Source organism: Podarcis pityusensis, assembly GCF_964106645.2.
Source record: "Podarcis pityusensis genome assembly, chromosome: 2".
Classification (NCBI taxonomy): domain Eukaryota; kingdom Metazoa; phylum Chordata; class Lepidosauria; order Squamata; family Lacertidae; genus Podarcis; species Podarcis pityusensis.
Window position 1 is genome coordinate 128,316,953 of NC_138029.1, and position 27,463 is coordinate 128,344,415.

A 27,463-nucleotide genomic window follows, 5' to 3' on the forward strand; every position below is an offset into this window, starting at 1 on the left:
ACTCACTGATCCTGATTTGCAGTTTGAATGCAGATGGGGCCTCTGTGTGTTGTCTTTTTCTTTTTGGAATAACTTCTTATCTGCTTTTAAAAACAAGGATCATAGGACTAATAAATGATACAAATATGAAGACTAAGTCTTCGCATGCCATTTGCATATCAAAAATAGCAGAATAAATTTGCAGGAATATCTATAACATGGTTCATCATTAGTGGTCGGTGTATGAGTTCTGGGTTCATGAATTGGCTTGAACTGAGTTATAGTCACGTTTCCTCTTCTGTTGCTAATGAAAAAATACAGTCTCCTCATGTACATGGGAGGGGAGTTCAAAGTGAAGAAAGCGATTTACGTATAAATTTTATTTAAAACCAACCAGATTGAGGCAACAGCTGATGGGGAGTGTTCAGGTGAAGATGTTGCTGTTTGTTTCACAGACGAGACGTGGACGTTCCATACATACCTGCATGTGATGAACTTCAACTCTTTGGCTTGAGACCAACAGCATCTGGGATTCTAACATCCCCCACCGTGAACCCAGAATGGAGGGATATCAACTGTTTCCTCTCTAAATGTTCTGCGTCTAGTCGTGCCTTTTAAAACAGTGACCAGGCTTCTCTGAACCACCCAGGCCTTCTTAAATGCTGGCTTCAGAGTTTTTAGAGAAGTTGATGTAAATTCTGTTTTTGCTTCTGTTTGCATTTGATTGACCAAAGAGATGACTGACCTTGGATATGGAGTGGATTCCAAGATTGAGCCAGAACAAAATCCATTCCAGATAAAAGCCAAGCAATATGTCAGTAAATACCAGCCAACCAAGGCAGTGAAAACTATAGAAAGGCCCCACATCTAACTATTTTTAGTTCTTCCTCTATCACAAGCATTCATTAACTTGGTTCAATGTTCTGGAGCTCCATTTCCTCCTGAGGCTCTAATTCGCTTCTCTCTTCATTGCAGAGGGTGAGGAATTCGAAGGGAAGAACAAGGGGGAGCACAACAGAATCCACATAGTGGAGAAGTCATATAAATATTCAGAGTGTGGAGAGAACATCCGTCAAAGCTCCCAGGACACCTACCGTCAGAGAAAGAGCTTCGTTCATAGGGATAGCCTCACTGCACACAAAAGAGGACAGAGCAGGGAGAAACCCTATCAGTGCTTGGAATGTGGAAAGAGCTTCAGTAAGCGTCGGAATCTCACTTTCCACCAAAGAATTCATACAGGGGAGAAACCCTATCAGTGCTTGGAATGTGGAAAGAGCTTCAGACACAGTAATACTCTCACTTTGCACCAAAGAATTCATACCGGGGAGAAACCCTATCAGTGCTTGGAATGTGGAAAGAGCTTCAGACACAGTAATACTCTCACTTTGCATCAAAGAACTCATACAGGGGAGAAACCCTATCAGTGCTTGGAATGTGGAAAGAGTTACACTGATAGCTCCCATCTCATTTCCCATCAAAGAACTCATACAGGGGAGAAACCCTATCAGTGCTTGGAATGTGGAAAGAGCTTTAGTCAAAGTGCACAACTCACTTCCCATCGAAGAATTCATACAGGGGAGAAACCCTATCAGTGCTTGGAATGTGGGAAGAGCTTCGGGGAGGGGGCCAAGCTCACTTTGCATCAAAGAACTCATACAGAAGAAAAACCCTATCAGTGCTTGGAATGCGGGAAGAGCTTCGGGGAGGGGGCCAAGCTCACTTTGCATCAAAGAACTCATACAGGGGAGAAACCCTATCAGTGCTTGGAATGTGGAAAGCGCTTTAGTCAAAGTGCACATCTCACTTCCCATCACAGAATTCATACAGGGGAGAAACCCTATCAGTGCTTGGAATGTGGAAAGAGCTTCACTCATAGCTCCCATCTCACTTCCCATCGCAGAATTCATACAGGGGAGAAACCCTATCAGTGCCTGGAATGTGGGAAGAGCTTTAGTCTCAGGCACAGTCTCACTTCCCATCAAAAAACTCATACAGGAGAAAAACCCTTTCAGTGCTTCGAATGTGGGAAGAGCTTCAGGGTGGGGGCCAAACTCACTTTGCATCAAAGAACTCATACAGGGGAGAAACCCTATCAGTGCTTGGAATGTGGAAAGCGCTTTAGTCAAAGTGCACATCTCACTTCCCATCAAAGAGTTCATACAGGGCAGAAGCAGAAACCGTATCACTGCTTGGAATGTGGAAAAAGCTTCAGTCAGAAGGGGACTCTCGCTTCCCATCAAAGAATTCATACAGGGGAGAAACCCTATCAGTGTTTGGAATGTGGAAAGAGCTTCAGTAAGAAGGGGAATCTCACTTCCCATCAAATAATTCATACAGGGGAGAAACCCTATCAGTGCTTCGAATGTGGGAAAAGCTTCAGCTGGAAGGTCACTCTCATTTCCCATCAAAGAGTTCATAGAGGGCATAAACCGTATCACTGCTTGAAATGTGGAAAGAGCTTCAGACAGAGCTCCCATCTCACTTCCCATCGCAGAATTCATACAGGGGAGAAACCCTATCAGTGCTTGGAATGTGGGAAGAGCTTCACTCATAGCTCTCATCTCACTTCCCATCGCAGAATTCATACCGGGGAGAAACCCTATCAGTGCTTGGAATGTGGAAAGAGCTTCACTAATAGTTCCCATCTCACTTGCCATCATAGAATACATACAGGGGTGAAACCCTATCAGTGCTTGAAATGTGGAAAGAGCTTCAGAAAGAGCTCCCATCTCACTCACCATCAAAGAATTCATACAGAGGGGAAAGCAAAAAAGAGAAATAGAACAAAAAATATTAAACAACCCTTACAAAATACAATTGTATAGAAAAGAGAAAGGTGGGGATATAAACAATAATACTGTTTATGACATTTGTATCATATATATCATATCATTCGTCAGCCCACAGAAAGGCAGGCTCCCCCACTTCTCCCCTGCGTGACCCCCCTTCTCCCCATATCCCACCCTGAGAGATCCTTCCCTGCGTTCCTTGCAGGTCCCGCCCACCTTCAAGTGTCCTCTTCCTAGGTGTGTCCTCCTAAATTCAAAATAAAGGAATCTTAATATAAAATATTAAAAATACAAAAAAAATAGATTATACCCTTCCCATCTGGCTGGGCTTCCTCAGTCACTCTGGGCAGCTTCCAACAAAATATTAAAATACAGTAATCCATCAAATATTAAAAGCTTCCCTAAACAGGGCTGCCATCAGATATCTTCTAAAAGTCTGGTGGTAGTTTTGTCCTTTGATATCTGCTGGGAGGGTGTTCCACAGGGCAGGCACCGAAAAGAAAACTCCCATCTTCATCTGAAAATCATCTGTAGCAACAATTATTCATAATTTGCACTCCAGAATAAACCCAGCTGCATTTAGTATACAGTGGTGTAGTGCTTAAGAGCGGTAGATTCGTAATCTGGGGAACCGGGTTCGCTTCCCCACTCCTCCACCTGCAGCTGCTGGGTGACCTTGGGCCAGTCACACTTCTCTGAAGTCTCTCAGCCCCACTCACCTCACAGAGTGTTTGTTGTGGGTGAGGAAGGGAAAGGAGAATTGAGCCGCTTTGAGATTCCTTCGGGTAGTGATAAAACGGGATATCAAATCCAAACTCTTCTTCTCCACTTCACCAAGATGACACTTTCCCTTCATTTCCCTCCCTAGCCCAGCTTTCAAATCTTAATCAACTCAGACAGTCTAATAATCCAAATTGGTATTTCTCCAGTTTCTAGGTCCAGTTTCTATAAAGCCTTTGAAAAACTATTCCAATGAATCTCAGCCAAGTCACAATGGAAAATTATGGACTCTTATGATGTTCATCCAATCCTGCTTCCTCTTCATTCTTCTTTCCCTAATCTTTGGACATTTTAATCCACTGGGGATGGGGAAGCAGGCATCTTAATTCCCTTTCCTCAAACGAGATCATAGCTTGCCTTGTTCACCGTTTCCGGAGTTGCTTTGCATTCTCTGCCTCTCATTCCCACACCAGCTCAGCCCAACCTCCTCTTTCCCTGGGGCTCTTTCTCTCTCCTCCTGCTCTTCCCTCGCCTGCTCAACACAACCTTCTGCCTCTCCCAGCGACTCCTTTCCAACGACTCCCACCTTGTGACCCACACATTCCCCTCCGTCTCTTTTTCTGGGTCTTCAATGCCAAGGCGCTGCAGAAGCTTCTTTGGAGCAGATGCATCTGGTTCCCAATAAATCAGGCAGAGGCAAAGTTCATTGGCAAAAGAAGAAGGTTTCTCAGCTTTTTCAAGGGATCCTTATTAAACTTGGGAATGTCTGCATGTGATCCCATCTCTACAGCTGACAAAAACACCAGAGAGAAGGTGGGCTGGAGCCTGAGAGGCGAAAGCATTGGCCTCGAACGCAGGCCTCAGGAACGCTTTCCCCCATGGAGACCCCGGACCCCTTCTCCTTCTGAAGGGACCTCCGAGGAGGAAGCCAGGGCGGATCAGTCCCTGGACCGTGGAGGCGATTCCAAGTGCTGTACATTTCCTAAAGTCCACAAGAATCTCTTTTTTCTTTCAGCTAAGGAGGAAGTTGTTTTTCCTGCACCCCTCCCCCAACTGCTCAACATCCTTCCTATAGGCCGCCTCCCCCCCTCCAGCCGTGATTTAAACAACCACCGTTGTATCATCTGCAAACTTAATGATCTTATTACTGGGGTATTTGGGGGCACAGTGAGCTGTATAGAGCGTATATAAAAGTGGGCTCAACACTTACCCCTGTGGCACCCCCATATTCATGAGATCCGCAGAGACGTGGGAATCCATCCTGACCCGTTGGGAACGGTTTGATAGAAAATCTAATATCCACCTGCACAAACACGGTGGAAGTCCCAGGTCTAATAGTTAGGGCACCAATCTATGCGGAAGAATAGTATTAAATGCAGAAGTACAAATAACAATCTCGTATAGTTCCCTGTCTTCTCCAAATGAGTTAGGACACCATGTAAAGCCACAGCATCCTCCGTGGATCCCTTTGCCTTGTACACAAACTGGTAAGGATCAAGTCCTACTGGCAGACAAGATATGATACGGTTCCTTGCCAGTTTTTTGAAACATTTCATTATAATGGGTGTCAACGCCACAGGGCGAAAATCATTCAGACTGTCTATCTTTGGTTTTTTTGGCAGGGGTATAACGGTACCGGATTTTAGACAGGGTGGAACGGCGGCTTGGGCCAGAGACTGGTTAAAAATCTTCATAAAGATTCCTGCCAGTTGGTCCAAACAATCTCTTAGCACCCTGCCAGCCCCCCCATCCGGGCCCATAGCCTTCCTCGTGTTTGCCTCCTTTCATATTCGCCTCACTTCTCCCTCTTGCACCCTGACAGCATTTCCTGCAGGTAGTGAGGCCAATAGCTCTGCCATCCCTGTTGGAGCCACTGTTGGTGTCACCTCAAATCGGGCAAAGAAGGTCTTCAACTCTCCCACCAAGGAAGCCGTGCTCTCTACCACTGATGTATTTCTTGATTTATAACCAGTCAGATGTTGAACTCCCTGCCACATTTGTCTAGGAGCATGATTTCTCAGATGGTCCTTGATTTTTCCTCTGTACTCCGCTTTTGCTTTCCTGATACCCCTCTTCAAGTTCGCTCTTTCTATACCATACAGTACCCGATCCCCAGTTCTAAAAGCAGAGTTTCTGGCCTTCAAGAATCTCCTAACCTCTCCCATCATCCAGGGCTTCCTGTTCGGATACAACTTAACATACCTTTCCCTGGTGCATTTCCTGTGCCAAATCTAAGGCCGTTGATGAAGAAGTTTCTAGATCTTGATGGTGGAACATATTCCAATCGGTCTCCTGGAAACAGTCCTGCAACTGCTGAGAGGCTCCCTCAGGCCACACCGTAACCATCCGTGTTTGTAGCTGGCCTTGTTTCCTGAGGGGTGTGTACACTGGTGTCAGAAGCAGGGACACATGATCTGAACCACCGAGGTGCGCCTCATATGCCCGTCTAATGTTCGTATACACCTTGTCAAGAGTATTTTCTCCTCTTACTGCACACTCAGTGGGCTGATAGAATTTTGGGAGTACTGCCCTCACATCTGTGTGAGTGAAGTCCCCCGCAATAATCCGCACTGGATTGGATTGGATTTGATATCCCGCCTTTCACTCCCCTTCAGGAGTCTCAAAGCGGCTAACATTCTCCTTTCCCTTCCTCCCCCACAACAAACACTCTGTGAGGTGAGTGGGGCTGAGAGACTTCAGAGAAGTGTGACTGGCCCAAGGTCACCCAGCAGCTGCAGGTGGAGGAGCGGAGACGCGAACCCGGTTCCCCAGATTACGAGACTACCGCTCTTAACCACTACACCACACTGGCTGCCTCTGCTCAATTTAGCATTGATGTTTTCATGCATACTACTCATGGCCCTGCAGGCATTTGCAGAAGGTGCTACATAAGAAAGCTGCAGAGATAGTGCAGGATAGTGCGCACCCCGGAAATGATCTCTTTCAGCTTCTGCCTTCTGGAAGAAGGTACAGGGTTATAAAGACTAGGACTAGCCGCCTGAGAAACAGTTTCTATCCAAATGCGATTTTGGTTTTAAATGCAGTGTAAGGTAGTCTCTATGGGAGTATATTGTATTTAATTATGGGGTATCAGAGTTTTTAGGGCGCTAACAAGGTTGGGATAGCTGGGATAGCAGGCTTGTTGGTTTCTGAATGTCTGATGTACATTTTTTCAATTTTGTTGTTCTGTATGGGACAATGACAATAAAGGTTATCGTGTTGTATTGAGACTCACCTGGAAAGCGCCATTTCATGTTCCTTTCCCTACTTGCCAGGAGTCTGAGCTCCATTTGGGGTTCCTCCTTCTGCACCCCAAGGTTCCTCCAAGGCCTTGGGGAAGGAAACTGAGGCAGGCTCTGATTGCTCCCCGGGGCCTTGCAGGGGATTCGGGGGGGTCTTCCTCTGGCCATGGCTATGGCCCGAGAGCGTGGGACCCCCGAGGCCCAGAGACCCCCGATGGCATCTCTGGGAGCAGCTGGGGCACCGGGAAAAACAAAATGGCGTTCCCTCCTATTTCGGAAAAGGGCGGGAAATGCCATCTCTTGGCCCTGCCGCCTCGCTGGGCTCCTCCTGGGCCTGCCTGGCCATGGGGGGGGATCCAGCTGCCCCCAAATACTGGGGGGGAGGAAAAGGAAGAGAAGGAAGGAGAAATGAAGGAGAAGCTGGGAGGGGAGCAGCCATGAGGGAAACTCAGAGGGAAAACTCCCTCAGGAAACCGGGCGAAGGAGAGGACGCGGGCCCGGGGAATCTGAAAGGGGATTGGCCAGCTGCCCAATGGAGAGGCTTCTGATTGGTCCAGTCCTGCTCTGGGGTGGGAAATGGGGTCAGATGGTTCTGGAAGCCCAGTGTTACTGGAAAAATCCGTGGTCTCCCTTGGACAAAAACAAAGACACCAACCAGAGTAAATTGGAGCAAATCAGCAGCCTGTAGGCTTGGCCTTTATTGAACTGTTGCAACAGGGTATTCCCCCTCACTTGCAGGAGAGAGAAAGGACCCAGAAAGATGGTGTGCAAGACCTTATAAAGACTTTTGAAATTCCCATCCTCCAGGTCAAGCCCACCCCCAGAAACATCATCCATACATTACAGAAAGGAGGGGTTGACATCATGCATACGTTACAGAAAGGAGGGGTTGAGGGAGGAGTTGTGGTGGTAACCTGAGTGTCCTGTCACCTGGCTGGTTCCTCCTTTCCCCCTGCCCATGAGTCACTTTCAGGAGACAAAGGGGAGTTTCCAGTTTCCTGCCCCCAGAGGGAAGATCTGATCATTGTCCTTTGTTCCAGTCCGTGCTGAATCCACTCCCATATGCAAGTTCTGTGTGATCTTGATGGTCTTCTGTCTGGGACCATCAGGGTTGGCATAGCAACTGGGCAGGGCTCCTGTGGATGTGCTGGGATGCTCAAGGGATTATGGCTGCCCTGTATCAAACCTTCCCCATTTTGTAGTCCTTCCTTCATGGAGTAAAATAAAACTGGAACAGTGCAGATCCAATGTATGGAGGATTTTCTATGAATTTATCACAGAAGCGTAGCGTTTGTAGTGTGTGAGTGAGTGAGTGTGTGGAGTTTGTACAAACTGAATGATGGGGGGGGGGGGTTTCCCGCTACACCAGGAGAAACTGGTTTTCAGGCAGGAAACTCTGGGAAAGGAAGGCATGGGTCCCTCTGGCTCTGAACTGGGAAGAGTCCCAGAGGGAGGGCCCGCCCCCCTGAGCACCATGCGCCCCCCTCCTGGCTTCCATTCCTGCCCCCCTTCCTCGCCTGGGACTCTTCCTCCTCCGTCTCTTTTCCTGGGGTGAGAAGGGGCTGCAGCAGCAGAAAAACCCGTATTTTTTGGGGGGGAGGGGTCTCCCGGCTGGGAAGCCCCCCTCCCTCCTCCCTCCCCCCCCCCAGCTGGAGGGTGTTTTGGGGGGTGTCTGGAGGGAGCCATTTCTGAGCCCAAGGCACCTCCCGCCACTAGGCAGCCCTTCGCCTCTTCTCCCTCCCAGCCTTTCCTCGGGGTCCAGGAGCCTCGATGTTGGGGGAGGGGGAGAGCCGAGGCAAGCCCCCCATGGACCCCCCCCCCGTCTCCCTTGCAGTTAGTCTGGTGGGATGCGGGCTCCTTGGGGCAGAGGGAGGGAAGGGGGGCAGCCCCTAGAGCGCAGGCGCAGAAGCAGGAAAAGTGAAGGCAGGGAGAGGGAGGGGAGGACTCGGCTTGGCAAGGGTTAAGAGGAGCAGAGCTGGATTCCTAGAGAGGGCGGGAAGTGAAGGGGGAGGGGGCAAGGTCCTCCAGAGCAGAAGCCCCTCCCTCCCCCTCCCTCCCTGCCTGCCTCCTTCTTCTCTCGCCTTTGCCTCGGTGAGTCTCCTCTCTCCCCCCCCCCGAGGGTGCCATGGGGAGAAGGGGCTCCCAGGGGGGCAGGGAGGGGGCATGTTCAGATCATGCTTTGGGGGGAGACCCCCAAGTCTGGGAGCGGAGAGTCAGGCAGCAGCGAAGGGGGCTAAGAAGAAGGGGCGGAGGGATCCAGGGGGCCAAAGCAAGGGGAGGGAGGGGGCATGGGGGTCCCTGCTCAGATCATGCCTGGGGGGGGAGAGACCCCCAAGTCGGGGAGCGGAGAGTCAGGCAGCAGCGAAGGGGGCTAAGAAGAAGGGGCGGAGGGATCCAGGGGGCCAAAGCAAGGCGGAGAAAGGGGGGAGGGAGGGGGCATGGGGGTCCCTGCTCAGATCATGCCTGGGGGGGGGGGAGAGACCCCCAAGTCTGGGAGCGGAGAGTCAGGCAGCAGCGAAGAAGGCAGAGAAGAAGGGGCGGAGGGATCCAGGGGGCCAAAGCAAGGCGGAGAAAGGGGGGGAGGGAGGGGGCATGGGGGTCCCTGCTCAGATCATGCCTGGGGGGGGGGAGAGACCCCCAAGTCTGGGAGCGGAGAGTCAGGCAGCAGCGAAGAGGGCAGAGAAGAAGGGGCGGAGGGATCCAGGGGGCCAAAGCAAGGCGGAGAAAGGGGGGGAGGGAGGGGGCATGGGGGTCCCTGCTCAGATCATGCCTGGGGGGGGAGAGACCCCCAAGTCTGGGAGCGGAGAGTCAGGCAGCAGCGAAGAGGGCAGAGAAGAAGGGGCGGAGGGATCCAGGGGGCCAAAGCAAGGCGGGGAAGGGGGGAGGGAGGGGGCATGGGGGTCCCTGCTCAGATCATGCCTGGGGGGGGGGAGAGACCCCCAAGTCGGGGAGCGGAGAGTCAGGCAGCAGCGAAAGGGGGCTGAGAAGAAGGGGCGGAGGGATCCAGGGGGCCAAAGCAAGCCGGGGAAGGGGGGTGGGGAGGCACCCCCTGGCTCGCTCCCCCCTAGCCTGGAGGTCAGCAAGGACCTCTTCCTGCTTTGGGTAAACTCGCCACCTTGGGTGTCTGGGGGGGGGAATTGGGGGGCCCAAAATCCCTTTACCTGGTGCAGAAATCCCTTCAAAGGAATCCATTACAGTGATCCGATGGAAGCAGCTCCCAGTCCCTGCAAACATTCCAAAATGATTTAGCCCTCTGCACAGCTGAGGAAGGGAAAACCCTTGTCTTGTCCTTGTCTTGTCCGCCCAGGCGGCATCTCTCAGGGCCAGTCTTTTTTGTCTGCCAACCCAATCATCTTGATCCCAATCACTTCGAAGATCGTTTCATGCTACTCTTCTAGGGAAGACACCAGACAGAAAAAGACAAGAGCCAAGAAAGTGGGAAAGAATGTACTTCGGCACTGACAAAATAGCAGCTGTATTTCGTACAGACTGGACTTGGGGGTCAACTGAAAAGCTACATTTTAATGTATTATGTCACGATGTTGATTTTGACATTATGAGAATCTGTATCTAATTCTAGAGAAGTAGTTTCTAGTAAATAACTGAGAACACCAAATGCATAATAAAACAAAAACAAACCAATGATCTCTCCTCCCACAAACATATTTCAGAGGCATGTCAACCGGCCAAAGGCCCAGTTATAGAGAAACGTTTTTGCCTGGCACCTCAAGATGTCAGGAAGGGGCCAGGCGAGCCTCCCACAAATGGGGATCCACGGCAGAAAAGGCCCTTTTTTGTGTTGCCGCCACCCAGACCTCTGGTGGAGGAGGCATGCAAAGAAGGGCCTTAGAGCAGAGGCTGGGTGGCCCTCGGTCAGGGATGGTCTAGTTGAGATTCCTGCACTGCCCCGGGGGGTTGGCTAGATGACCCTCAGGGGTCCCTTCCAACTCTGCAATTCTCTGGTGCAGGCTTGGGCAGATTTTTAGGTACAAGTTGGATGCGAGGGGTGCGTAGGATCCGGTCGCCGTGGAGCGCAACCCGAAAGCGCTCAACCTGAAGCATATTCAACCCGAGGTATGACTGTACTTTGGTGGCTTCCATGCCAGGGTGGGGGCCACATTTTGAGACCGGAGACTTGCAAAGATGGTGTATAAGCACAGGGAATATTGAAGAAGGAGCGGTGTATTAGTCTCAAGATTATTCAGAAATGTGGCATCACCAGCTCCTCTGCTTCCGCATACAGATTTGGTCCCCATGCAACCCCAGACAGCGGCAAATACAGTGGTACCTCAGGTTACATATGCTTCAGGTTACATACACTTCAGGCTTCAGACTCCGCTAACACAGAAATAGTACCTCGGGTTAAGAACTTTGCTTCAGGGTGAGAACCGAAATTGCACAGCGGCAATTGGAGGCCCCATTAGCTAAAGTGGTGCTTCAGGTTAAGAACAGTTTCAGGTTAAGAACAGACCTCTGGAACGAATTAAGTATGTGACCAGAGGTAGCACTGTATGGCCACAACATCTGCCTGGCTTGCGATGAGGGAGCTCAAAGAGCGTCAGCAGGGCTCTCTATACAAAGCACCTAGCATGGGGGCAGCTACAGGTAATGGCTACTCGTCTATTTCCTGCCCATGCTCTGGGGTTGCAGTTTTCAGGCTCAGGGACAGGGACAGGAAGGTGACTGGGTTTGGCACCAAGTTGTGTCCATAAGCCCCACTGAGTTCAAGGGGATGTACTCTCAGGTCACTACTATGCAGACCCTGCCAGCCTTACGAAGTGGGGTGAGGAGTAAACAGGTGAAATTGGAACCACTGGAGAAGTTTAGAAATGGGGCTTCTGTTAGGGGCAGGAGAATATCTAGGGCAGGAGTTTCTCTGAGGCTCCCTTTGCTTCTTCCTCTCTCCCAGGACCCTGCAGCTTCTTTTGGCTACTTGACTCTTCAGGAAGGATGAGTGAGACAGATCCTGTCAAGCTAGAGGAGATGGAAGAAGGAAGATGGACGGATGACCTGGTCAGGTTGTCTCCTGCATCCCTCCCCACAACCTCTGAGCGTTCCCTCCCAGGGACCTCCGAGAGATCTGGTGAGTCCCAGGGGAGTGGCGATGGGGACGTAGAGGGATGGAGCCGGAGAGGAATTGGGGCTTGCTCAGCTTGGGGGTGGGGGGAGGCAGGCAGGCGGATGGAGATGGAGAAGGGGGGCACCTTTTCTGGCTCCCCCACCTGCCTGCCTGCCTGCGCCTTGGTCATCTGCAGGCAATTTAAGCTAGGAATACATCACAGCTCCCCGGCCAACGCGATGTGTTGGCAGCTTAAAATGTCTAAAACCAGTTCTGTGATCTGAATGCCCTGCCAATGTCTGACAACTCACTGATCCATCGCGCAGCACTAGAAGCCACGACTCTTTAATCTGATCCTGCTTTGCAGATTGAATGCAGATGGGACCACCATGTGTTGCTTTTTTCTTTTCTTTTTGGAATAACTTTTTATCTGCTTTTAAAAACAAGGATCATAGGACTAAGAAATGATACAAATATGTAGACTGAGTCTTCTCATGTCATCTTTGTATATCTCAAAAATAGCAGAATAAATTGGCAGGAATATCTATAACATATGGTTCATCATTAGTGGTCAGTGTATGAGTTCTGGGTCCATGAATTGCTTTCAACTGAAACAAAAAAGGGGAAACAGGAGAGAACAGAGAACATTCAACATCGCAGAGCCAAATGCCTAGACTGGAGCTCTTGCAGCTCTTGTGCCTAGATTAATTTTGAGCAATAGTCATTATTCCTCTTCTGTCACCAATGAAACAATACAGAGTTGGTCTTATCATGAAAATGGGAGGGGATTCAAAGTGAAGAAAGAGATTTACGTATACATTTAAGTTTAGACCAACCAGATTGAGGCAACAGCTGATGGACAGTGTGCAGATGAAGATGTCGCTGTTTGTTTCACAGACGAGGCGTGGACGTTGCTGGATCCTGACCAGAGAGCTCAGCATAAAGAAGTCAAGGAGGAGAATCCTGGGATCGTGTACTCTCTCGGTAAAACTCCCTGCTGGATCATAAGATCAGTTGGTTTTTTTAAATTTATTTAATCATTTTTTCTATACAAACAGCAACCGCAAAAGACTACTGTACAACAAAAGCCATAATAACAATAATAACACAATTTGACAATTCAGATTTAAATACACTGATATACCTGTGACTGCACCCTTTTAACAATATTTTCCCACCTCTTTCTCCTCCCCCCCACTTCCCACCTCTATCTGCCTTATTGCTTAAATATTCATTCCAGATTTCTTCCTATTTATACATTCTTAATTTGCGTTGACATGCAATTCTCCCTGTTCCCAGTATATTTGTCTTAGACTTAGTAGGCAGAACTCAATTTTTTGAGCTAGTATATGATTCAGTTCTAATGTTAGTTGTTGTATTCTTTCATAAGTACACTCAGATGGATTATTTGCCATATCACCCCGTAGTGTTTTTAAAGAAATTTTTAGATTACCGTATTTTTCGTCCTATAGGGCACACCGGCCCATAGGACGCACCTCGTTTTTTGGGGGGTGAAATGAATATAAAAAAATTATCCCCTCCCCCCCGCCGCGGCTGCCGCACCAAGCCTTGCGCACACCTGCCCGAAGCACGGGGCACCCTCCGGAGGTCTCCCCCTGCTTCGGGCGACAGGCTGCCGCCCCAAGCCTCGCGCACCCGGCGGGACATCCTGCTGGGCGCGCAAGGCTTGCAGACACTCGCCCGAAGCACGGGGAGCCCTCCGGAGGGCTCCCCCTGCTTCGGGCGACAGGCTGCCGCCCCAAGCCTCGCGCACCCGGCGGGACCTCCTGCCGGGCGCGCAAGGCTTGCAGACACTCGCCCGAAGCAGGGGGAGCCCTCCGGAGGGCTCCCTGTTCTTCGGCCGACATGCTGCCGCCCCAAGCCTCGCGTGCTCGGCGGGACATCCTGCCGGGCGCGCAAGGCTTGGGGACACTCGCCCGAAGCACGGGGAGCCCTCCGGAGGGCTCCCTGTGCTTCGGGCGACAGGCTGCCGCCCCAAGCCTCGCGCACCCGGCGGGACCTCCTGCTCGGCGCACAAGGCTTGGGGACACTCGCCCGAAGCAGGGGGAGCCCTCCGGAGGGCTCCCTGTGCTTCGGGCGACAGGCTGCCGCCCCAAGCCTTGTGAGCCCGCGGGAACTCCCCCCGGGCTCGCAAGGTTTGTGGATAGCTTCCTGAAGCCTGGAGAGCAAGAGGGGTCAGTGCGCACCGACCCCTCTCGCTCTCCAGGCTTCAGCGAAAGCCTGCATTCGCCCCATAGGACGCACACACATTTCCCCTTCATTTTTGGAGGGGAAAAAGTGCGTCTTATGGGGCGAAAAATACGGTATTTTATTTTAATCTTTGCAGCTTGGCTTTGTTGGCAGAGAAGGATATTATCTTCCCTCTGATGTAAGCTTTATATCCTTCCCATTCCATCAGTCTTGACATTGAAGATTTGGAGTTATTTTTAAAATATATTTGCGTTTCTTGGCTTATATATTGAATGAAGTTTTTTTCATTTAGTAATGATATATTAAGATACCATCTCCTCATACCTTCCTGGGTTTTAGATAAATTATATTCCCATATTACTGCTGAGTGATTAGCTATAATGGGAATAACAATGTCACATCGGCTACTAACGGGATGTAATGCTGATGTTAGAAAAAAATCAGTTCTATGCTGGGTATTATGAATTCCTGCAAAATATGTATATGATTTTTCCTTAGGGTGATGCAATCTCCATGAATCCACTAAATTCCACTGTATCATATAGTTATTAATTGTCTCTCTAACCTTTGTCCCTTTTTTTCCTGGCTACTGAGGTGGTATCCATCTGTGGATCTAAAATTTCATTAAAGTCTCCACCCATTATCAAGTGCTGATACGATAGAAGGCTTAATCTCTTAAAGCAGGTGTGAATAAACTTATGGTCATCAGTGTTTGGGGCACAGACATTTACTATTGCTATTTCTGTCCCTTCTGTTTTAATTACAATTATTAAGCATCCACCATCTTCCTCTCTTATTATATCTTGTATTTCATGAGGCCAGCCTTTCCTAAATAAAATTGTGACTCCCCTAGCATTTTTGTCTGAGTTTGTTGAAATTACCCATTGACATTTCAAAGTTTGAGCCCCTTGTTCTGTCAAATGTGTTTCCTTTAATAGACCTATATCATCCTTTAATGACTGTAGATATTTGAGTATTAGCATTTGTTTTTTTTCTTTTCCTTTAACCCCTTGACATTCATACTTATAATTCTCATTATGACTTTAATCTGTAAGCTTCCTTGTCCTCTATTTTATCTTTGGCAAAATTGTTTGGAAGGCCTAATATAGACCAAATATACTGAAAATTATTATCGCTCCAACCTGAGTCATATATTAACTGTACGTATATTTAACATATGGATTATGAAATATATGAGTAATTAACATTCTTGCATATCTAAATATATATATAAGGCAGACTCTACCCGTTATACACACTGAAATTAACTTTAAGTATTCCCAATTAAATAATTATTATTTGAAAATATTCAAAGGAAGTAGAGAAAAAAGAGAGAAAGGTGTAAAGTAGTTCTATCAACAGTAAAAAGGATTCTGAAAGGGTAGGCTCAAATATATACCAATAACCAACAATTAATAATATAATATCAGCACTAACGGTAAGAAAACAAAACATAAACTACTTAATACACTCAACAATAAAACAGAGATAAATAACAAAAAAGAACAACAGAAAGGGGGGGGGGAACCAAATTTATGACTTTCGCTCTGTAGGAGATGCAAACATTCACCCCTTTGAGCTCCTAGGTTCACATATATATTATAGTCAGGACTATGTTGCTGTTTGTTTCACAGACAAGGTGTGGACGTTGCTGGATCCTGACCAGAGAGTTCTACATAAGGAAGTAAAGGAGGAGAATCCTGGGATCATGGACCCTCTTGGTAAAATTCCGTTAGATCATAAGATCAGTTTTGAAAATCCATTCATACCTGTATGTGATGAACTTCAACTCTTTGGATGGAGACCAACAGCATCTGGGATTCTAATATCCCCCACCGTGAACCCAGAATGGAGGGATATCAACTGTTTCCTCTCTGAATGTTCTGCGTCTAGTCATGCCTTTTAAAACAATGACCAGGCTTGTCTGAACCACCCAGGCCTTCTTAAATGCCGGCTTCAGAGTTTTTAGGGAAGTTGGTGTAACTTCTGTCAGGTTTCATAGAATCATAGAATCATAGAGTTGGAAGAGACCACAAGGGCCATCGAGTCCAACCCCCTGCCAAGCAGGAAACACCATCAGAGCACTCCTGACATATGGTTGTCAAGCCTCTGCTTAAAGACCTCCAAAGAAGGAGACTCCACCACACTCCTTGGCAGCAAATTCCACTGTCGAACAGCTCTTACTGTCAGGAAGTTCTTCCTAATGTTTAGGTGGAATCTTCTTTCTTGTAGTTTGGATCCATTGCTCCGTGTCCGCTTCTCTGGAGCAGCAGAAAACAACCTTTCTCCCTCCTCCATGTGACATCCTTTTATATATTTGAACATGGCTATCATATCACCCCTCAACCTCCTCTTCTCCAGGCTAAACATGCCCAGCTCCCTTAGCCGTTCCTCATAAGGCATCGTTTCCAGGCCTTTGACCATTCTGGTTGCCCTCCTCTGGACACGATCCAGTTTGTCAGTGTCCTTCTTGAACTGTGGTGCCCAGAACTGGACACAGTACTCTAGGTGAGGTCTGACCAGAGCAGAATACAGTGGCACTATTACTTCCCTTGATCTAGATGCTATACTCCTATTGATGAGGCCCAGAATTGCATTGGCTTTTTTAGCTGCCGCGTCACACTGTTGGCTCATGTCAAGTTTGTGGTCAACCAAGACTCCTAGATCCTTCTCACATGTACTGCTCTCAAGCCAGGTGTCACCCATCTTGTATTTGTGCCTCTCATTTTTTTTGCCCAAGTGCAATACTTTACATTTCTCCCTGTTAAAATTCATCTTCTTTGTTTTGGCCCAGTTCTCTAATCTGTCAAGGTCGTTTTGAAGTGTGATCCTGTCCTCTGGGGTGTTAGCCACCCCTCCCAGTTTGGTGTCATCTGCAAATTTGATCTGGATGCCCTTGAGTCCATCATCCAAGTCGTTGATAAAGATGTTGAATAAGACCGGGCCCAAGACAGAACCCTGTGGCACCCCACTAGTCACTCTTCTCCAGGATGAAGAGGAACCTTGATGAGCACCCTTTGGGTTCGGTCAGCCAGCCAGTTACAAATCCACTGAGTGGTAGCATAGTCAAGACCGCATTTTACCAGCTTCTTTACAAGAATTTGTAATTTACCAGCTTCTTTACAAGGTTTGTTGTTTTGGCTTCTGCTTGCATTTGATTAACCAAAGAGATGACTGACCTTGGAGATGGAGTGGAGTCCAGGATTGAGCCAGAACAAAATCCATTCCAGATAAAAGCCAAGCAATGTTAATACCAGTTAATACCAGCCAACTAAGGAAGTGAAAACTATAGTAAGGTCTCACATCTCACTCCCTTCAGTTCTTCCTCTATCACAAGCATTCATTAACTTTGTTCAATAATGGATGTGAACCACGCCCCCTTCGCTCTGAGTGGGGTTGGGGTCTGGGGCAGCGATGCATAGTTTGCATGACTTACGCTGACATGGCAGTGCATTGGTGGGGGAGGGGTCAGGTGGTGGGTTTGATGGTTCTGTGTCTGCGCCCCTGTCACAGTATGCTGGCAGTTGCGCCCCACAGGTTTCAAGAGAGTCAGTCGCCCTGCAGGCGTGCTCAAACGCTGGGAGGGTCGAAGATGCCACACATCAACAATGACATTAAGTTAGACTTCGAGGATGTCCTCTTGAGGCCGAAACGGAGCACTCTCAAGTGAGGTGGGGGGAAAACATTGTTCAATAATCTGGACCTCCATTTGTTTTTGAGGCGCTAATTAACTTCTCTCTTCATTGCAGATGGTGATGAATTGGAAGGGGAGAACAAGGGAGACCACAAGAGAATCTACATATCGGAGAAGTCTTATAAATATTCAGAGTGTGGAGAGAACATCGGTCAGAGCTCCCAGTCCACCTCCCATCAAAGAAAGAGCTTCGTTCAGAGGAATAGCCTTACTTCACACGTAAGAACACAGAGTAGGGAGAAACTGTATCAGTGCTTGGAGTGTGGAAAGAGCTTCAGTCGGAAGGATCATCTCACTTCCCATCAAAGAATTCATACTGGGGAGAAACCATATCAGTGCTTTGAATGTGGAAAGAGCTTCAGAAAGAGCTCCCATCTCACTTCCCATCAAAGAATTCATACGGGTGACAAACCCTATCAGTGCTTCGAATGTGGAAAGAGCTTCAGCCAGGGGATCTATCTCACTTTCCATCAAAGAATTCATACAGGGGAGAAACCATATCAATGCCTGGAATGTGGAAAGAGCTTCATTTACAAGCTGAGTCTCGCTTCCCATCACAGATTTCATACAGGGGAGAAACCTTTTCAATGCCTTGAGTGTGGAAAGAGCTTCAGTCACAGGCAGGGTCTCACTTCGCATCAAAAAATTCATACAGGGGAGAAACCCTATCAGTGCTTAGAATGTGGAAAGAGCTTCAGTCACAGGCAGAGTCTCACTTCCCATCAGCGAATTCATACAGGGGAGAAACCCTATCAGTGTTTAGAATGTGGAAAGAGCTTCCGGGAGGGGACTAAGCTTTCTTCCCATCAACGAATTCATACAGGGGAGAAACCCTATCAATGCCTGGAATGTGGAAAGAGCTTTAGTCAAAGCGCACATCTCACTTCCCATCAAAGAATTCATACAGGGGAGAAACCCTATCAGTGCTTTGAATGTGGAAAGAGATTCATTCTCAGGCAAAGTCTCACTGCCCATCAAAAAATTCATTCAGGGGAGAAACCCTATCAGTGCTTAGAATGTGGAAAGAGCTTCTTGGAGGGGACTACGCTCTCTTCCCATCAAAGAATTCATACAGGGGAGAAACCTTTTCAATGCCTTGAGTGTGGAAAGAGCTTTCGTCACAATTCCAGTCTCACTTGCCATCAAAGAATTCATACCGGGACGAAACCCTATCCGTGCTTGGACTGTGGGATGAGGTTCACTCGAAAGGATAGTCTCACTTCCCATCAAAGAACGCATACAGGTCAGAAACCGTATCAGTGCTTCCAATGTGGAAAGAGCTTCAGCCAAAGCTCAAATCTCAAGACCCATCAAAGAATTCATACAAGGGCGAAACCATTATGGAGGCCTCCCTCTCTGGTAACAGGACACCCATGAAGTGTTTGGCAGCAGTCCTGTATCTCAGCGACTCCTATCTGCTCTTATGAGCATGCAAACAGCAGAGGAAACGATAGCTGAGCTGTTGGAAGTATGTAGTATCGCTATTTATTGCAGTGTATCAAATCAAAACAAATCAACACAAATCATAATATAGAATATAGCAACAGTGTGAGGAGCAGCTCACACACATCCTGTCTGTCTGGGAGACAGAACAAAAAGATGAAAAACAGAAGCACAAAGAACGGAAGTTCTGTGTCTGAGTTTCCATTCTTACACTTCCAGAAGTGTGGAATGTAAATAAGGATCACATGATCCAGAAATGGGAGAGTGAAAATACTAGCATCCTACCCCTTTTCATGACAACCATTGCCGCATATTTAGCTCATGTGCACTTTATTTATAAATAGTCAGTTGCTCTTTGTTAACAACATTTGACAACAAATCAGCAATTTCTTTTCCTGGCATATAGGACACACGAGTCCTGTTTGGATACAATCTCTTGCATGAGATAATTTGATCTGCAAGTATTTGGTTCTTTGCTTATGTTAACGGAGAAATCCGAGGGCTCCTTTGGACAAAAAGCAAGGACACCAACCAGGAAAATTGGAGCAAAACAGCAGCCAGTAGGCTTGGTCTTTATTGAGACTGTCGCGATAGGACTCCAACTCACTGCAAGACGAAGCAAGATGGAAGCCCGAAACGAAAGAAGACCCCATCTTTTCTTAGCTACTAATCCCCCATGCTGCACCCCTAAGACTACATCAGAACTACATCATTGATACATCACAAAAAGGAGGGGTTGAGGGAGGAGTTGTGGTGGTAACCTCAGTGTCTTGTCACCTGGCCACTTCCTTCTTTCCCCCTCCCCATGAGTACATCCCAGAGGACAAAGAGGAGTTCATGGTTTCCTGCTTCCAGAGGGAAGGTTTGGTCACTGGTTGTTAAGGCACGGGTTCCTTCTCCTAGGATGTGACCAAGGTATTTTACTTCCCTTTGGCAATACTGTATTTTCTTTGGGGATACCTTGTGTCCTTTATGCGCTAATGCCGTGAGAAGAGCTATGGTGTCCAGCTTACAATATTCTAAGTCCCGCCCACATCGTAAGATGTCATCAATGTGTAGAAGGAGGGCGGACCCCTTTGGAAGGGTAACGTCTAGCAGATCCTGATTTAGTATAGCGAAAAATATTCCACATAGTCCTGGGGTAGTCACGTCCATGTTAATCGTCTGGTTTGCCAGGTGAAGGCATGCACTGGGATGCTGAAGAATGCAGAACATAAATCAATGACAGAGTAAACTACCGTTCCCTCCAGAATTGGTGATGAGGATTGGCATGGTGGGGAATGACAAAGGAGTTCACAAGTCTCAAGTCCTGAACCAAGCACCCTTTTACAGGGTTCGTGTGGGGCTTGCGGACAGGGAGCAAGGGGATGTTACAAGGAGAAGCGCAGGGAACTAGAACTCCCATTTTTAAGAATTCCTCAATCATCGGAGTAAGTCTTTCTATTGCTTCCTTTGGTAATGGGTATTGTTTGGTACAGGGAAAAGGCAGGTCTTTCCTGTACTCCACCTTTACTGGGGTGGCGGACCTCAAGAGTCCAACCGATGTGGATTCAGTTCCCCACAGCCGGGGGGGACCCCATTTAGGAGCTCGGGGGAAGATCCAGATCTTTATTCTTCTCTTGTAAGATTCCTCGGTAGTTGAAGATAGATTCATTGGGCATCCCCTCCTGTCGACACTGGATGGTGGCATTTAGTTTACAAAGCAGATCCCTCCCCAAAAGGTTGATGGGGCTAGAAGTTAATAAAAAAGTGTGCTTAACGGACAAAGGTCCAACTGACACTTTGGCAGCCTTGGAAAGGGGGCAAACTCTAAGAATCCCGTCCAGTCCCATTACAGTCCTGGTTTCTTCTCCTGGGGTCAAGTGACTATTTGTGAGAGTAGAATAGGTGGCCCCCATGTCTAGCAGACAGTCGTAAGATTGTCCGTCTATCTGCATGGTGCAGATAGGATCCGAGGATGATGGTTGTAGAATAGGGCAAAGGAAAGGAAAAGAGGCGGGATCTGCTTCTGATTGTCCATAGTCATTGTATTCCTCCATTACCATTTCGTGGGAAGGGTTGCAGGGCGGTTTGTCCTTTGGGGTTGCATTTGGGAGGACCCATAATCAGGGAGTTTCCCTGAGCCTGGGGTTAGTTGGTTCCCTGTATTCCGGCCTCAGTGTCCTTGCCTCTCTTATAGTCTGATCTCCCGGGCCTGGATTCTTGGTGTCCGGTTAATAATAGGCAGTTCCTTCTGATGTGTCCTTCCTCATTGCAATGGAAACAGACATGTCTGTCTGGCTGTTCATGTCCTCTTCCCTTCTGCCTTTCCCTAGGAGGGGGAACCCTGGTTGTGTAGGCTAGCACTCATGGGGATTCTCCTCTCTGGTCCTTCCTTTTTCATTCATCTCTTGAATTAAAAACTGGCTTGGCAATAGTCTGATCTCATTTATCATTTTCCTGTTGTAGCTGAGGTGTGCGTTTAACGCCTTCTGTATGTCAGCAGTGGCTTGGTCTTTAAAGAATCCCTTAACAATAACCTCATGTTGTGGACTATCAGGGTCTATCCCATCCCAGGTTTTGATTGCGGACACCAATTGGGTATAATATCGGGACGGTGTTCATCGGGTCCTTGTAGGACGCCTTGGACTTTAGTCCAGTTCACTGTTTGCTGTCCTGCAGCTTGCAAGCCATCCAGGATAGCTTTCTTAAATACCTTCAAACCCCATATACCCCCAGTTGTGTTATAATCCCAGGCAGGGTCATTCAGGAGGTTTTGGGCTGTCAAAGGGGGAATATCAGCGGGTCTGTCTGCTTGATAGGTCTGCTCAAAGCTTCCTCTGCCTTCACCAGTATCTCCCTCTTCTCAGCTTCATTAAAAAGGACTCCTAACAACATGTGCACCTCAGTCCACGTTGGATTATAAGTGGAAAAGATAGTGGCTCCTTGTCGATGGCATTTATCGGGGTCATCTCGGAGGGAGGGCTTTTTATCCGACCAGTTCATTAAATCGGAGGTGAGGAAAGGCTCATGGATGAAAACCATGCGAGGCGGGTCTCCTGCTCTTGCCAGGGGTATGGGTAGCGCTCTGAGGGGGAGCACAGCCTCTACTTCTCCATTGACTAGGTTATTTCTGTGGTGAGTTGGCCTAGAGATCGGTTCTTCACCTTCCACATTTGAAGGAGCCCCCGCAGGCAGAGCATTGGGGTCAGGATTAGCTTGTTCCCCCCTTCCTCGTGCATTCTGGAGAAGGTTATTCTGAGCTGGGGTTTGTAGGTTTTGGGAGAGATCAGGGGCAGGATTCCCCAGGCTGTCTACAGCTCCTGCCCCGGCTCTGGCTCCGGCTCCTGGTCCGGCTGGCAGGGGTCCCATTGGTTCAGGGTAGTAAAAGCAAACCTAGACAGCATCTTAAAAAGCAGAGACATCACCTTGCCGACAAAGGTCCGTATAGTTAAAGCTCTGGTTTTCCCAGTAGTGATGTATGGAAGTGAGAGCTGGACCATAAAGAAGGCTGACCGCCGAAGAATGGATGTTTTTGAATTCTGGTGCTAGAGGAGACTCTTGAGAGTCCCATGGACTGCAAGAAGATCAAACCTCTCCATTCTGAAGGAAATCAGCCCTGAGTGCTCACTGGAAAGACAGACCCAGAAGCTGAGGCTCTAATACCTTGGCCACCTCATGAGAAGAGAAGACTCCCTGGAAAAGACCCTGATGTTGGGAAAGATGGAGGGCACAAGGAGAAGGGGACGACAGAGGACGAGATGGTGGAACAGCGTTCTCGAAGCTACCAGCATGAGTCTGACCAAACTGCGGGAGGCAGTGGAAGACAGGAGGGCCTCTGGTCCAGGGGGTCACGAAGAGTCGGACACGACTAAATGACTAAACAAAGTAAAAGGAAATGAGTGACCTATCTACCTGTTCCTCTTGCTCTGTTCTTCCTGATTTCATCATAAGGAGGGGGTCTGGCGGTTCCCAGTACAGCCATCTGCCGAGCGATCTGTGCTTGCTTACATTTAAAGAGTTTGTGGGCCTCCACAAAGGCATTTAGGTAGTAAAGCTGTTGGGGTTTTTCATCAGCTGAGTAGGATCTAAGTGCTTGCATCTTCGTAACGTTAAAAGAGCCTTGAGGTGGCCATTGAGACCCTGCCTCTAGGTGATGGGTAAAAGCCACCCATGAAAAGTTACAAAGGTCTCTCAATTTGGACTTGGAAAACCCTTTCGCCCCTTTAAACTTTTCCAGTTGGAGATGACAAACTGGAGAGGTGTATCAGAATCCTCTCTAGGGTAAAGAGGCTTCATGGAAGCCTTGTTGCCAGGAGGAGTCCAGCTATGGTGCTTGGAGGGTTGAGCTCCCATTTCCCTTTTATACCGGAGGGGCGGGGTTGCTCAATAACAACCTATACAAGGAGATAGACAAACAGATACAAGAGAGGGACAAAGGGGGGGGGGGAGAGTCTAATACTCAGGTGCCCCTCGCATTCCTTTCTGGGCAAACTGACGGATTGGACCAGAGAAGGCAAGTAGAAATCTAAAGGCAATCCCTGCCTACAACTGAAACCACAGGCAACTGGCCTACAAACCACGGGTCTCCTGACCCAGAAACCATGGATCCAGAATTCACTCAGCGCTGCTCACAAAACTATTCCATGGGGCTCTTTCTCTCTCTCCCTGTTCTTCCCTCGCCTGCTCAACACAACCTTCTGCCTCTCCCACCGACTCCTTCCCACCTTCTGACCCACACATTCCCCTCCGTCTCTTTTTCTGGGTCTTCAATGCCAAGGCGCTGCAGAAGCTTCTTTGGAGCGGATGCATCTGGTTCCCAATAAATCAGGCAGAGGCAAAGTTCATTGGCAAAAGAACTTTCGACTAAAGGTTTCTCAGCTGTCTTACTGAAAAAAACTTCAGGACACTTTGCAGACATAGTATTTTCCAGTTTCTGCCCTCAAGACTTTAGCCATGACATTTTGTCTCACTGCCAGGAAAGCATCTCCAGCTCCCTAGTTTCTGTGGCAACACGTTTTGGGATGCGGTTCTTTGCAGACCCATTTGTATTTCTTTCCACTTCGAGACTTCATCCTTTTCTTGTGGGTTTCTGTGGGTAACCTCCAGTCTAGGAACCTTTTTAAAAATTTCTCCTATATATACATGACTGGATTTAAAAATAAATAAATCTGAAAGTTATCTATAATGAGAGTGGAACATTATAATTATTGGTAGAAACAACTCTTTAAAACTTTCAAAAAATGAATCGGCAACAAATTTTAAAACAAATTTTCTTGCTGTGAAGTTGAGTGTACAGATGTGGGGGGAGAGGGATATTCCGAACCAGAGCCCATCTTTTTCAAGGGATCCTTCTTAAACTTGGGACTGTCTGCATGTGACCCCATCTTTACAGCTCCCATAAACACCACGGAGAAGGTGGCCAGAGCCTGAAAGGCAAAAGCCTAGGCCTTGAACGCAGGACTCAGGGACGCTTTCCCCCATGGAGACCTGGGACCCCTTCTCCTTTGGAAGGGACCTCCGAGGAGGAAGCCAGGGCGGATCAGTCCCTGGAACTGGGGGGCGATTCCAAGACTCACCTGGAAAGTGCCATTTCATGTTCCTTTCCCCACTTGCCAGGAGCCTGAGCTCCATTTGGGGTTCCTCCTTCTGCACCCCAAGGTTCCTCCAAGGCCTTGGGGAAGGAAACTGAGGCAGGCTCTGCTTGCTCCCCAGGGCCCTTCGGGGGGGGCTGTGTCTTCCTCTGGCCATGGCACCCCCAGGAAGCCTTGGAAGAAAGGCAGGAGACCCTCAGCAAAGAGCAGCCAAGTCCAGTTCTTCTCCGCAATGGCTTCCACTGGAGAGCCAGTGTGGGATAGTGGTTAAGAGCAGTGGACTCGTCATCTGGGGAACCGGGTTCGCATCTCCGCTCCTCCACATGCAGCTGCTGGGTGACCTTGGGCCAGTCACCCTTCTCTGAAGTCTCTCAGCCCCACTCACCTCACAGAGGGTTTGTTGTGGGGGAGGAAGGGAAAGGAGAATGTTAGCCGCTTTGAGACTCCTTCGGGTAGTGAGGCAGCTCTGCTTAGGGAAGCTTTTAATGTTTAATAGGTTATTGTATTTTGGTGTTCTGTTTGAAGCCGCCCAGAGTGGCTGGGGAAACCCAGCCAGATGGGTGGGGTATAAATAAATTGTTGTTGTTGTTGTTGTTGTAAAGCGGGAGGACTCCCCTGCTCAGCGCCTGAAGGCCCCAGTCCTGCCACTCCCCCCCGGCCTAGGACGGGGCCAGATGACCAGATGCTGCCGCTGCTGGTCAGAGGGCTCTGTTTTGTTTGTTTTTTGTTTAAGTTGCTGTTATTTTTTACCTATGTCATTTTAAACTGTGATATTAATGCTGTATTCTTAGTTTTAGATTTTGATTTATGTGGAAATTGTTTCCCATTTGGTTGTGTATGTTTTTATGTGGTTTCTTTATTGTTTATAACTTATGTAATTACAGTGATACCTCGGGTTAAGTACTTAATTCGTTCCGGAGGTCTGTACTTAACCTGAAACTGTTCTTAACCTGAAGCACCACTTTAGCTAATGGGGCCTCCTGCTGCTGCCGCGCCGCCGGAGCACAATTTCTGTTCTCATCCTGAAGCGTATGTAACCCGAGGTACCACTGTATGTAAATCTTGTTATGCTGTGAGCTGCCTTGAGCATTGTTTTTTTAACTGTGGAAAGGTGGCATACAAATAAAAAATGATGATGATGATGATATCAAATCCAAAGTCTTCTTCTTCTTCTGAGGGATTCCTCTCTTTCTTGTCTGCGCTGGACTGGGAGGACCCCAGTTCAGCCAGTTCCCCAGAGGCCCACAGGGATCCGGAGTAAGAGTAGTTCTCCTGTTGAACTACTGCCTGAAGTGGAGGAACAGACGTCTTAGCCCATTTTGGGGGCAAATGAGGGCCATCCAGAAAGGGCTCCTGGGGCCCCAAGGGGCCAGCAGGGGAGTCTCCAGCCTTGTCTGGGAAAGAGCCCCCCCTTCCCCTAGGCCTGCAGGTGGAGCCCTTCTGCTTGCGCTGACTCTTGGGGTGACCAAGGATGCTGGTCTGGGGGTCAAACTCCCCTGAGGGAACCCTCCACCTTTGAGGGGATAAAGCCCTTATTATTATTACTACTACTACTACTACTGTTATTCCTCTCCTTCTTGGGCCTCTGAGACAGAGAGGGGCTTTCCCTCCTGGCCCCCTTTGCAGAACCTGGCGGATCCCCCAAGGCCGTGAGGGACATCCAGAAAGGGCCCCTGGGACCCCGAGGGGCCAGCAGGGGAGTCTCCAGCCTGGTCTTTCCCCTATTCCTGCTGGTGGAGCCCTTCTCCTAGCGCTGACTCTTGGGGTGACCAAGGATGCTGGTCTGGGGGTCAAAGTCCCCTGAGGGAACCCTCCACCTTTGAGGGGATAAAGCCCTTATTATTATTATTACTACTACTACTGTTATTCTTCTCCTCCTTGGGCCTTTCCCTCCTGGCCCCCTTTGCAGAACCTGGCGGATCCCCCAAGGCCGTGAGGGCCATCCAGAAAGGGCCCCTGGGACCCCAAAGGGCCAGCAGGGGAGTCTCCAGCCTGGTCTTTCCCCTATTCCTGCAGGTGGAGCCCTTCTCCTAGCGCTGACTCTTGGGTGACCAAGGATGCTGGTCTGGGGGTCAAACTCCCCTGAGGGCACCCTCGACCTCTGAGGGGACAAAACTCTTATTATTATTATTATTATTATTATTATTATTATTATTATTATTATTATTATTCTCCTCCTTGGGCCTCCAAGACAGAAGAGGGGCTTTCCCTCCTGGCCCCCTTTGCCTGTCCTGGCGCAGAACCCGGCGGATCCCCCAAGGCTGCTTGCCTGGCGTCTCCCAGCCGGGAGGAGAGACTCCGAGAGCGTGGGACCCCCGAGGCCCACAGGGGAGCCATGGCATCTCTGGGAGCAGCTGGGGCACCGGAAAAAAACAAAATGGCGTTCCCGCCTTTTTCGGAAAAGGGCGGGAAATGCCATCTCTTGGCCCTGCCGCCTCCATGCGCTCTTCCTGGGCCTGCCTGGCCATGGGGGGGGGTGGAGGTTATCCAGCTGCCCCAAATAATGGGGGGAGAGGAAGAGGAAGGCTGAAGGAGAAGCTGGGAGGGGGAGCAGCCATGAGGGAAACTCAGGGGGAAAACTCCCTCAGGAAACCGGGGAAGGAGAGGAGGAGGCCCAGGGGAATCTGAAAGGGGATTGGCCAGCTGCCCAATGGAGAGGCCTCTGATTGGTCCAGCCCTGCTCTGGGGTGGGAAATGGGTCTCCTGACTCCATGTGGTTCTGGGAGCCCAGGAGAAACTGGTTTTCTGGCAGG

The 27,463-nt window shown here is 48.8% G+C and overlaps 2 protein-coding genes across 2 annotated transcripts in view; both read left to right on the forward strand.

Moving 5' to 3' along the window:
* Positions 1–3,353, forward strand: part of LOC308465694 (uncharacterized protein) — a 386,527-nt gene extending 383,174 nt beyond the window's left edge. Inside the window, exon 12 of the mRNA XM_080985781.1 lies at positions 955–3,353. Within this exon, the coding sequence (XP_080841907.1) occupies positions 955–2,804 (1,850 nt within the window). The 3' untranslated portion in view covers positions 2,805–3,353. The remainder of the gene's footprint in view (positions 1–954) is intronic.
* A 4,907-nt stretch (positions 3,354–8,260) lies between these two features.
* Positions 8,261–25,884, forward strand: LOC308465985 (uncharacterized protein). Its single transcript, XM_080986508.1, has 5 exons — positions 8,261–8,281; positions 11,640–11,813; positions 12,687–12,773; positions 15,635–15,721; positions 17,750–25,884. Exons 2-5 carry the CDS (start codon positions 11,681–11,683, stop codon positions 19,069–19,071), a joined length of 1,629 nt encoding a protein of 542 aa, XP_080842634.1. The 5' UTR covers positions 8,261–8,281; positions 11,640–11,680; the 3' UTR covers positions 19,072–25,884.
* Positions 25,885–27,463: the final 1,579 nt, after the last annotated feature.